General features: G+C 41.1%; 1 protein-coding gene and 1 long non-coding RNA gene across 2 annotated transcripts; one reads left to right on the top strand and one right to left on the bottom strand.

Annotated features, from left to right (window-relative positions):
• The first annotated feature begins 16 nt into the window (after positions 1-16).
• On the top strand, positions 17-12,492 carry LOC118755114. The gene is made up of 2 exons (XM_036489960.1): positions 17-700; positions 10,709-12,492. Exon 2 carries the CDS (start codon positions 10,712-10,714, stop codon positions 11,876-11,878), a length of 1,167 nt encoding a protein of 388 aa, XP_036345853.1. The 5' UTR covers positions 17-700; positions 10,709-10,711; the 3' UTR covers positions 11,879-12,492.
• Positions 9,482-10,384, bottom strand: LOC118755115. Its single transcript, XR_004994982.1, has 3 exons — positions 10,091-10,384; positions 9,663-9,815; positions 9,482-9,593 (listed from the first exon to the last, which is right to left on the bottom strand). It is a non-coding gene; the product is annotated as an uncharacterized LOC118755115 (long non-coding RNA).
• Positions 12,493-12,499: the final 7 nt, after the last annotated feature.

Below are 12,499 nucleotides of genomic sequence, written 5' to 3'. Positions count from 1 at the left end.
CATGTATTAATAATGTGGCCGTTAGTAATACTTCCCGCCATATTAACTTTCGTTAAGTTACCCCTCCAAACAGTTTTACTGCTTGGAGGTTGAACTTAATTTCGTAAAAAGGAGATCGGTCACTTCTTTTCTGGAGATCAACAGAGGACGACTATCAGCCATCACCCGACGTCATAAGCGATTGAGGTAAAGTTAATTTCCTAATCCAATTTTTGTGTACATAGCAAAATATATATATACATACTTTGTAATAAACGAATTACATTTTATACGGAAGACTAATTCCCGTCTTTATTTATTTTCACCATATTTCTAACACGACATCGGTGCAACAAACTGCGAACCATTGAGCTATCAAATACGCAGTCGTTGCAGCGTTGCACATGGTCCATCTCCGCCGGGAGCAAAATAATCAGACAAACTATTTGAATACAGTCCACTACAGCTCTATCAATTAGAAAGCACCTGTCCAACCGGAACACTTGCCCACAACCGACGCACTTGTCCGCAACCGGAGCACTTGCCCACAACCGACGCACTTGTCCGCAACCGGAGCACTTGAACACAGCCGACGCACTTGCCCACAACGTAAGCACTTGGCCATAGTCGGAGCACAAAAGCACATTTGCCGCAATCATCCATTACACAAGAGCGCACCTTATACAATTAACCGGTCGCATAAATACAAGGAGGTAACAAGGTACGTGGTTGACATTTTTCATTGCACAAACACATATATTTAGTGAAAAAAACGCTCCGAAAAAATTAAGATTATTTCGCATAAAGAACATAATAGCTGCGAGTGATTTTGTGGAACAACGTTCACTAGTGTTGCATTTATAGTCCGAATCGCGATTCAACAGTCCATGAATATAGTGCATATAACCCAAACACAAGTGCGCGCTGCGGCCATTTTGAGAAAACCCACGAAAGTTTTGGTTAGTGTAAATGACAACGGCACACATTTTAGTTAAATTTTCTTAGTCCGTGTGCCATATCTAAAGAGCACAGATTGAATTAATTCGCACATTTGATCACTTTCACAATTTCCATAGCCTTCTGGTGGCACGTAAGTTTAATTTCTGCAACCACTTACACTAACAACACTTCACGTAGCGCGGGAGGAGATCTAAGCTCACTCGGAATTGCACTTTGGTTTAACACTTTTGATTTATCATCTTTTGCAATCACTTTTGGTAAGCACATTATAGTCACTTTAACGCTGATATACTACTTCCACAAAATCACCAGCCGCTCATTCAAATATCATTGCACATCGGAGTTACACAGTACGTTCACTTATACATATATTCAAATTGAACATTGGTGCAAGTTGGGCGGCGAGTTAATTACCTGTAAATATAGGAATTGATGTGCATATACTTACATCCTTTTTAACAAAAAAATAAAGGAGTTAAACAATTGAACTTAAATTCTTGTGGTGGTTTTTGCTTTGCTTGGAACTTTCGAAAAGATAGTTAGGGGTTCATTTCGTCTTGGGTTCTCTTTAAATAAAGTAAACAAACATGGATACATATATTCGGTTGGCGGACGCAGTAACTGAGTTTGAATCAGATTACAATAGCGTGCCCCAGACAGAGCATACAAAATATACTCTTGCGATCCAGCAAGAAGAACTTAAAGCAATGTGGCGAAAGGTTAAAATAGCATATGAGGAATATTTAATTTCAGATAAGGCAGAAGCCAAAGATATTTCTTCAGTGAAGAAAAAATACAAGAGCTCGTACTCAGTCTATTTGCGCTGCATGTCGAACATGGCAGATCTCCACGCAAAATTAGTTAAAAGTGAAAAGGATGTAGAAGATCAGTCCGACCGCGAACACAGTATCCACTTACCCCCGTGCGATACAGATGTATTCAAGGGCGACTATCTTTCCTGGCCAACATTTCGAGACATGTTCACGGCCATCTACATCCTGAATAAGCGCCTCACTCCTGTCGAGAAACTATGCCACCTGATCCAAAAAACAGAGGGAGAGGCGAAAGATATTGTTAAAAAATGCCCACTCACCAATGAAGGATTTTCTACAGCTTGGAAACATTTAACGGATAGGTACGAGAATAAACGCATACTCGTCAATACACAATTAAAGACTCTTTTTAATTTAAATACGGTTGATAGTGAGTGCGGCGGCTCGATTAAAAATTTGCAGAGAGAAATTAATAATTGCATCTCATCACTAAAAATTCATCAAATTGATATATCAAACTGGGATGCAATTATTACTTACATCTGCTCAACCAAACTACCGGAAAGTACCTTAGCATTGTGGGAACAAACAGTAGAGAACAAAACGGAAATATCCAAGTGGGAGGATATGGATAAGTTTCTCTCAAATAGGTTCCAGACACTAGAAACCGTGTCAGGTATAAAGGGCACTACTCATTCCAGATTTTCAAAACCACAGAATGCTAAACATACCACTGAAGCCCCACAAAAAAGACTTGGAGCTTTCCAGGCAAGTGTATCCAAAGTTACATGCCAATTGTGCCAATCTAACGAGCACAGATTAAAAGACTGCCAGAAGTTCCGTAAGCTTTCAACATCCGACAGGATCACACTCGTGAAGAACAATAATAGTTGCGTTAACTGCCTATCTTCAAGACATACTGTGTCGAGGTGCACTAGCTCTTACAATTGCAGCACTTGCCACCAAAGACACAACACGCTCTTACATATCGAGGCAGCCGCACCGAAATCAACTGTTCAAACGAACCAATCGGATCCAAAGGATAATGTTGCGTCCACTTCTGCACAGGCCCAATTGAGGCTCGATTCTGCAAGAGCAAATAAAAATTCGGTTAGCAATGTTAAATCTTGTTTCGCTAATACAAATAAAGGGATCTTATTGGGGACCGCGCGGGTCAATATATTTTTTAATAACACTACTTTTTCAGCACGCGCATTAATAGATTCCGGTTCGGAATGTTCGTTTATAACCGAAAGGCTTAAGCGTAGGATTAACCTGCCGTCCAAAAGGATGCAGGCCCAGGTATCAGGCATCAATAATACCGTGTCGGCGCAGGTGAAAGAAGCGTGTGCAATTCAATTGCGATCACCCATTGACCCTTTAATTAATATAGATACCACAGTGTTGGTTTTACCACAGCTGACCGGTAATCTACCGACCTGTCAGATAGATGCTATGACGAAACAAGCATTTCCCGACCTCATTTTAGCGGATAAGAGATTTTTCATTAATGAACAAGTTGATCTTGTCCTAGGTGGCGACGTTTATGCCCAAATAATGTTGAGCGGTATTAGGAAGAACGTTTTAGGTACTCTTCTTGCTCAGGAAACAGTATTCGGATGGATACTAACCGGTCAGACGGATGCAATTTCAATCACTAATAAACGTGTATCGTTTTTTAACGAGGTGACCTTAGACAAACGTCTAGCTTCGTTTTGGGAGTTAGAAGACTTTTCAAAGCACAAAACCTACAATAAAGAGGAAGTTTACTGCGAGGACCTTTATAAACGCACAACTAAACGGAACCAGGATGGCAAATATACAGTATCGTTGCCATTCAAACAGGATTTTCCAAGGTGTATACGCTTAGGACCTTCACTCAAGATAGCTTGCTCACAATTTTTTCGTAATGAAATCCGTCTATCAAAAGACCCTCCCCTACAAACTGAATACAGTAGGGTATTGTCCGAGTATGAAACGTTAGGACACATGACGCTAATTTCTGACCGTATTCCGGGTGATGAATGCGAAAATTACTTCCTGCCACATCATGCCGTTCGAAAGGAAGAGAGCACCACCACCAAAGTACGGGTGGTCTTCAACGCGTCATGTCCTACGGCTAATGGGGTGAGTCTTAATGATGTGATCCATCCTGGACCAGTCCTCCAGAATGACTTGACAATTCTAATATTACGGTGGAGATTTTTTCTATATGTTTTTAATAGCGACATCGAAAAGATGTATCGCCAAATATTACTAAATCCTGACGATACCAAGTATCAGCGAATAATTTTCCGAACAAGGCCAACCGAACCAATTAGGCTTTATGAGCTTAAAACTGTGACTTTCGGTGTCAACTGCGCACCCTACCTCGCGATTAGAACCCTGCTCCAATTAGCTGACGATGTACAAAACTCGCACCCTATTGCGTCGGACATCCTAAGAAAGTATATGTATGTTGACGATGTTTTAGCTGGCGGTCACACCATCGAAGCTGCCATCAAAGCGAAGGACGACATCACAGGAGTACTGCAGTCTGCTGGTTTTCCTTTAAGGAAATGGACTTCTAATTGCACTGAAATTTTACATGGTACACCGAAATCCCATCTGCTTAAAGAAGACTTCTTAGACTTCGAAGACACCAGCACAGTCAAAGCTCTGGGAATCAGATGGAACGCCCATTCCGATAATTTTTACTTTACAGCCAAACCAATTGAAAACCAGACTAGCTATACAAAAAGGGCAATTCTATCGGCCATTGCCAAATTATTTGATCCCCTAGGGTGGCTTGCACCATTTGTAATTACCGCGAAAATTTTAATGCAAAATATTTGGTTAGAAGGAACAGGGTGGGATGAAACTGTATCGTCAACCACGTTGGACCGCTGGAAAAACTTTAAGGAAAGCTACAGTTACATCGAAAAGATTCGTATCCCCCGTTGGGTACACTTTTCACCGACAACCAAAGTCGAAGTTCACGGGTTTTGCGACGCCTCAGAAAAGGCATATGCGGCCTGCATTTATCTTCGCGTCGAAATGGACGAAAAGGTCGCCATCAGTCTACTACTAGCTAAAACTAAAGTGGCACCAGTTAAAACGATTTCCTTACCACGATTAGAACTTTGTGGGGCGGTCTTGCTAGCCGAAATACTGGAGTCGATTACCAATAATCTTAACTTAGCCAACCGTACAACTAAGATGTGGACGGATTCGACCATTGTCCTGGCTTGGCTACGGAAACCACCGTGCTCATGGTCAACCTTTGTTGCCCATCGAGTAACAAAAATAATAGAAAAGGTCGGAAAAGAAAATTGGTGTCATGTAGATTCAAGATCAAATCCGTCAGACTTAGCCAGTAGAGGACTTCCGGCGCAAGAATTAGTAAACAACTCCCTGTGGTGGGAGGGCCCTTCTTGGCTGCAAGAAGATCACTCCAAATGGCCCACTGAAGAAAAGGACTATAATACAGTTATAGAAGAGAAAAGGGTGCAGGTACACGCAACAACAAGGTCAGATATCGACTTTGATATTATTGAAAGATTTTCTGATTTCTCGAGAGCTTTGAGAGTTTTATCTTATGTACTGAGATTCTCTCAAAGAACTCACCCAAAAACTAGAGCGTCATTTCAGGCGAAATCTTGTTCAATTTCAGCTGATGAAATTAAAGCAACGACTCACCGCTTGATAATCATCTGCCAGAAGAAGCATTATTGGGAAGAATATTCAGCACCTAAATCCGAAACATCAATAGGTCAAAAGAGTGAAGTACTAACCCTTAACCCATTCATCGATAAGGACGGTATAATGAGGACAGGTGGTCGCCTAGGAGCATCTCGTGATCTCGCCTATAACGAGCGTCACCCAGTTATCCTGCCATACAACAGCCACTTGTCCCGTCTGATAGTTCAGTTCGTTCACAAAGTCTCACTGCATGGTGAGAATCAGCTCATGTTGCGCCTGATTCGAACACAGTATTGGATACCTAGGGTCAAAAACATGATACGGTCCACCATTCATAATTGCAAGGTCTGCACAATTTATAGAAGATGCGTGCAAACACAGCTAATGGGAATTCTTCCCAAGGAACGCACTACATTCTCACGAGCATTTACAAACTCGGGAGTCGACTTTGCAGGACCTTTCGACATAAAGAGTTACAGCGGACGAGGATTCCGGATGTCCAAAGGATATGTGTGCCTGTTTGTGTGCTTTGCGACTAAGGCGATCCATTTGGAAGCCACCTCAGACCTAAGTACTCAATCCTTCTTAGCAGCATTTGCTAGGTTCATAGCAAGAAGGGGCTGTCCAAGAAATGTCTACTCCGACAATGGCACTAACTTTGTCGGAGCCTCTAGAACTCAGAAATCAGAGTTTAAAGTCTTTATGGCCAATGCCCGCGGTGACACCTTAGCCAAATATGCCCATCAAATGGTTTCATGGCACTTTATCCCCGCTTCAGCTCCCCACATGGGCGGACTGTGGGAAGCGGGAGTTAAAAGCTTCAAAAGCCACTTCACTAAAATTGCCTCCAACCATAAATACACATTTGAAGAATTTACAACCCTATTATGCAGAGTGGAATCATGTCTCAATTCTAGACCCCTGAGCCCCTCTTCAAATCAACCAGCAGACCTGGAGCCACTGACTCCAGGTCACTTCCTAGTCGGTGGACACATACTAGCTCCACCAGAAATAGACGCCGATGAAAATCGTGCATCGATCGTAAATCGATGGCAAAGATTAAAGGCTCTTCACCACATGTTTTGCAAAAGATGGAAATCTGAGTACCTATCAGAGCTCCAGAAACGCAACAAATGGAAATATCCACAAACTAATATGAGAGCTGGAGACCTTGTCATAATTAAAGAAGACAATCTACCACCAAATGAATGGAGGCTTGGGAGAGTGATCAACCTACACCCAGGTCCGGACAACAGGGTACGAGTGGTGGATATCAAAACCGACAGAGGCCAGATCACAAGACCTTTGGTAAAATTAGTCCTACTTCCGCCCTACAGTGAACAAGACGAGGAGTCAACTACCTCGTCTTAAACCAATCTTCTTTTTTTCAGCACTGACCAAGGTCCACAATATAATATATATATTTGAAATGCAAAATAGTTATATATATATTTGAAATGCAATTTATAAAAATCATACATCCTTAAAGTACCCGCTTAAGGTTTGTATCAAAATGTGTGTTATTTCAACTTAAAAAGTATATTGGAATTCTGCGCAAGAATTTTTATTTAGCCTTATTTAGAAAAAATTGTTAGCCAATTTGAAAAATCTCTAACATGTTGTATGCCATGCATATACCATTGACACATTGTTTGTAAAGACTTTGGCGATCTGCGTACTCAAAAATTAATATGGAGTAAGTCAATCGAGATCCATGCAATACATATGCATTAATATCTATTCAGAAATTACTAGAAACAAAACAAAAACTGGCGTAAGTTATACGCAAATTTTCTCAAACAACGACCAGTGTATTGCTTTTGAACTAAGGAATATTAACATATATAAGGAATATTAACATATCTTGCCGAGTTTTTATTTTAAGCTATATTTTTAATCTAAAGCTTGGTTAATAAATAAGAAATAAATAGACTCAAAAGAAGAATAGAATCGAGGTCCATTATTGTTAAATATATTTATGTATGCATGTATATATTTACATATTTAAAAATTTATTGTTTCTTTTAAAAAAAAAAAAAAAATCGGATACAGTTTTTCTTTCGCCATTCATACACCTCTAATTTTAGTATTTATTAAAAAAAAAAAAAAAAAACTCAATGAAATTCAAAAACTCTATCTTGCATTTAGTTTTACTCAATACCAATTTGAGCTGTCGCTGTGTATTAGGTTTATATTATCTATCATTGCAAAGAATCTAGTTAAATTTATGTCTAATTCGCACTTATTGTTGAAGTGTCAAGACCTAATCACACACTTAAGTTGCAGTAACATAATGCTCTATTCATAAATATGTTTGTAAATGCACCCATACATACATACATACATGCATATGTACCCTACAAGACAGCTGAGTATCATATGAGTACTCATATTATCATTACTCCTAATCACAAAAGTGCTTATCAAAGTCCTCATTTTCGTTCAGGCCATGGGAAAAATTTGAGTACTTTCCCCTCAATGTTGTCATCAGAAAGTCCTCAGTACTAATAGTCAAACTACTCATTTATGCCGTACTACAAAAACAAAAGTGTAAATGTGTGAGAGTTTTTGCCTAAAGTGCTCAGCAATGTCTTGTAGGGTATATAAAACAATACATTTAATATGTAATTGAAATTTTCACATCAATTTGCGCTATCTTCAAACCCATGGTTTCAATTGTACGGATATCGTCAGGGTTTTCCCCACAACTTGGTTTTGCTGCAGTGAAGCGACAGAACAAGTGACGAGAAAAGATATATGCGGACACTTATATGTATATGTATCTGTGCGCATACGTATCTATGCGCATGGTATGTATCTATGCACATGCGTAGCTATGTATGCACATACGTATCTATGCACATACATGCATGTGTGCTTAGGTATGTATATTAGCATTTTAGTTGAAAGTACGTTTTGCTCGTCGCTCTCTTCATCGCTCCACTGCAATCCTGTCCTTAATTTTATTCAGATACCACAAATGCACGATCCATAAAATTCTTCTATCATTCTTGCCAAAAATGTATGTTTTCTTCGAAAATACTGAAGTACTACCAGTAGAGTACTCTACTGTCAAATACCTTTTACTCGCAGTAGTTGCGGAAGGCAAAGTAAATACTCTACGCGTCTTGCTATTGATCGGTAGTTTACGTACGCTTGCAGAAACTGGTTTATGCTTACTCACACTTGACCCGAACGATGAGAGTAAAGGAGGGAAAGTATTTGCGCGGCGATCGGATGTCTTGTTAGGCCCTTTAAATGGAATCGCGCAGGAGTTTAATATATATCCATATACTACGTATAATTATATGCATAGGCATGCCTTTATAGCATACTCAAACTCACTCACCCCATCACTTATTCGTTGCCGCCCTCTTCGTTGTTGTTGCTGTTGAAGTATTTCCTGCTGTTGTTCTTGTACCTACAGCTGCAGCAGCAGTTATTGATGTGTTCGCAAGCAAACTATAAGCTCCGCCAACTGCAGACTGTGTAACTTGTCCCGACGAAGGGGATGTGCCAGAGTTGGTCGTACTGGTAAAATGCGCAGGTGTAAATGGTGGTGGAACTGTATTCGGTGGAATACTTAGTTGAAATCCATTGTGGTATATAAGATAGTAGGTGGCTTGGGTGGGAGTGCTAGATGGTGAAGTCACAACGGTTGAACCAGTGTCCGCTGCGGTTGCTGAAAAATTAGTGTTGGACGTTGATGCTACGATCACCTTGGAAGCGTTCTGCAAATTGCTTCCAGCAACAGACCCGCTGTTATTTGTTGAATTCGTCTGCCACATACCGCCCGAAGTGCACAACAAAAATTTTAATAATTAATTTGCAAGGAATTCGTACAATAAAGCGGTGGAAAGATTGCGGGAGGCATCGATCTGGTGTTTTACGCTGGCAGCAATAGCAAAGCACTTCCATATCTACTAGCTAAGCAGACACTGCATAAGGGATGATCAATCGCCAAAGCCTGCGCGAAATGTAAATTCATGTTGAAACCACGAAAACCGCAGAATCTGTGAATAAAACAAACAGAAGATAATATTGTAGGATGAAAAAAAAAAATTAAAATTTTAATTACATACATACATACAGAACCACTTACACTTCGGGCATCTTCTCTTTATCCGTTTACAGGGCATTAATCCGTGCTGTGTGCTCAAGGCAAAGGGTTGCAAATCGATGCAGGCAAGCGTCTGAAACCTAAACAAAGTATATTAAATCAAACTATATACTACAAATTACTATTCTAACAAATTCCACTATACGAACCGTTTCTCCTCGTGATAGGTTATTTCTTGAATGACATTTCAGCCATTCAGGATATTGCCATTCATGAATTAGCAATGGCGCCATCTGTTGTATTCGAGACCAAATGCTTACGTTAAGCTTGCGTCATTGGGGATTTTTACTCAATCCGTCGAACTACGACAAGATGAAGCATAAGGAAAAAAGTAATTTTCTGGCTGACGTTGGTAATTTCGACGCCATGTTATTTTCTTTTAAAAGTAAACAAAGAATATGAAGACGAGGCATAATTTTCTTAATTGCTATCACAAAGTATGGCTTTTATGCAAATTATAAATACTGCTCTACTCGACGGTCATCAACGCACAAATGGTTGCTTCTCGACCGGTCTGTTCTAATTGGTTCATGCCTCGCAATCTCTAGAAAAATTGTACTTTAATAAATTATCTTACCATTGTGTTAGATGATTTTTGATTGGAATACCAGTTTAAAAAATGATTGCGATGCGCAAAAATACGGTAATCGACATCAGGAATATTATGATACTCCGTATCACGTTTATCGATTATTACCACCGTTCTTGTTTGATACCGCGAAAACACGTTGTAAAAATGAAACAAACTATTACTCATGTCCTGCTTTACATAAGGTGTTCAATGCGAATCAGAACAATCATTTTGCGTGAACCTTTTACGTAGCAACCACCTCAACGTTAGCGAGCGAATTTTTTTGGGGTGGCAGGACCGTCTTACGATATTAACGTATCACGAATGGGAGCAAACAAGCAAAATCGATAACACCTGTCCACAATGTATCGCTTCAATATTTGAGGTGCCCATACACTTTTTATACGCTTGTACGATATTATATGCAGTTCACACTATCAATTTACAGTGTGGAATCAACATTTATTTTCAAAGTATAAACTATATTTTGTTTTCGGTTTTAAACTCATTTAATGCTCGCCACCCAACTGTAACCTACACACATAAGGGCACAATATTTAGTACATAAGTACACAGTACTAGTATCGGATAACAGCAAGGGGAAAAAACATTAACCAATTTCAGACAATGACTAAATTCACTTCAATGAGGAAAAGGGCGGAGCAGCAATCACAGTGTTATCCACTCGCATGCCGTCTATGTGATGGAAATCACCCGATCAGGCTCTGTCCAATATACAGAGTAAAATCTCCCGAAGAAAGATTGCGGGAGGCATTGTTGGGACGTTTTTGCGGCAACTGCTTGTCTATGACACACCGCGTCGATACGTGCACGAGCGAAGAGAGATGCCGTCGGTGCCATGACAAGCATCATACAACTCTACACCTGGATGAGGAGCACCAAGCAGTCGACACAAGACCATGGAGCGTGCAAGTCGCAAGTGAGGATGAATCGGAGCACATTCTATCGGTCAATGCTTCAGACTCAGGAACAGAGACCAGGGCTCTCCCACCGGACGCCGAGGAAGGCGAAGTCATTGAAACTGCAGTAGCAACCCGCACTCTTCGCTCGACTTCACGAAGGGGATCGGAAACTAGGCCCTCCCGACCGCTCTTAGCACATGAACGGCGCCGTGGATCGGAAACTCGGCCTTTCCGACCACGCCAGCCTTCACGCCGTCGCCGTGGAGCGGAAACTAGGCCTTTCCGCCCGCGGGCCAGACAATTGGATTCGGCAAATCGACGCCGCCATCAAGGTAGACTGGAGACGAGGCCTCGCCAGCTGCCTGTTGCATTCAGAGCGGGTCGGGTCCAGCCTTCAACTCACGTATTAAGGCCCGTTACATCAATATGCCCTACTGCCGTGGTCAAGGTCGAATCGCAAGGACGGCTCCATTTGATACGCGCCTTGATTGATGCGTGCTCACCGACCTCGATAATCTCAGCCGATTTAGTACGCGAACTGCGCCTTGATTTTGGTCCGCAACAGGGTTGCCTACTGCGTTTGCGCGGCAAACATGGCCAAAATAAAAGGGTAGCAGTCCATGCAAGAGTGGTGCGAAATTATATTCGGATCAGCCCCACCAGTAGCGTCGATCCCTCGATAGCGGCACCGTACACGCACATTCGACTAGCGGACCCGAACTTCCACACCTCAACGCCGATTCGCTTGGTCTTGGGAGCCGATGTGTATCCCGAGATTATCCTGCCAGGGATACTCCCAAGCGCTTTTGGGCCATTCCTGGCCCAAAGCAGCATATTTGGGTGGATCCTATCGGGATCGTGTCGATCCTAAATAACGGATAAATCTTTTTTTTCGTTTTTGATTTTTTATTTAGATAAATATATATACACTTTCTTGAAATGAATATGAATTGTTTAATAAATGAAGTGCAATGAAATGTCAAACCATGCCTTGTTCTCTTAACCTTATTTTTCGTATCATTTCTACAGCTGTAGGAGGCGAAGATGGAAGCACGGGTGACAACGAGGAAGTCCGACTGATCGGATGACAACCAGCTGACATTTTTACTACTTACCTTCGAATTTGTAATTAGCTACTCAACGCGGTGTGATGGCTGAGTCGTAATAGATGTTGCTTATAGCAAGGGGGCCGGTATGTTTAGGCCTCCACCCTAAACTCAAAGTAATGCAATGGGTGTGTACCACCCTAATGTTCATTTATGCACATGCATGTATACATTTGCAGTATTAATAACCAACAATGTTGGCCGTTAGCATCATTTATACACACATGCAAGTATACATTTTCATGTATTAATAATGTGGCCGTTAGTAATACTTCCCGCCATATTAACTTTCGTTAAGTTACCCCTCCAAACAGTTTTACTGCTTGGAGGTTGAACTTAATTTCGTAAAAAGGAGATCGGTCACTTCTTTTCTGGAGATCAACAGA

Source organism: Rhagoletis pomonella, unplaced genomic scaffold (assembly GCF_013731165.1).
Source record: "Rhagoletis pomonella isolate Grant_MI unplaced genomic scaffold, Rhpom_1.0 Rhpom_scaffold_05342, whole genome shotgun sequence".
Classification (NCBI taxonomy): Eukaryota; Metazoa; Arthropoda; class Insecta; order Diptera; family Tephritidae; genus Rhagoletis; species Rhagoletis pomonella.
This window is presented reverse-complemented; position numbering and strand designations above follow the sequence as displayed.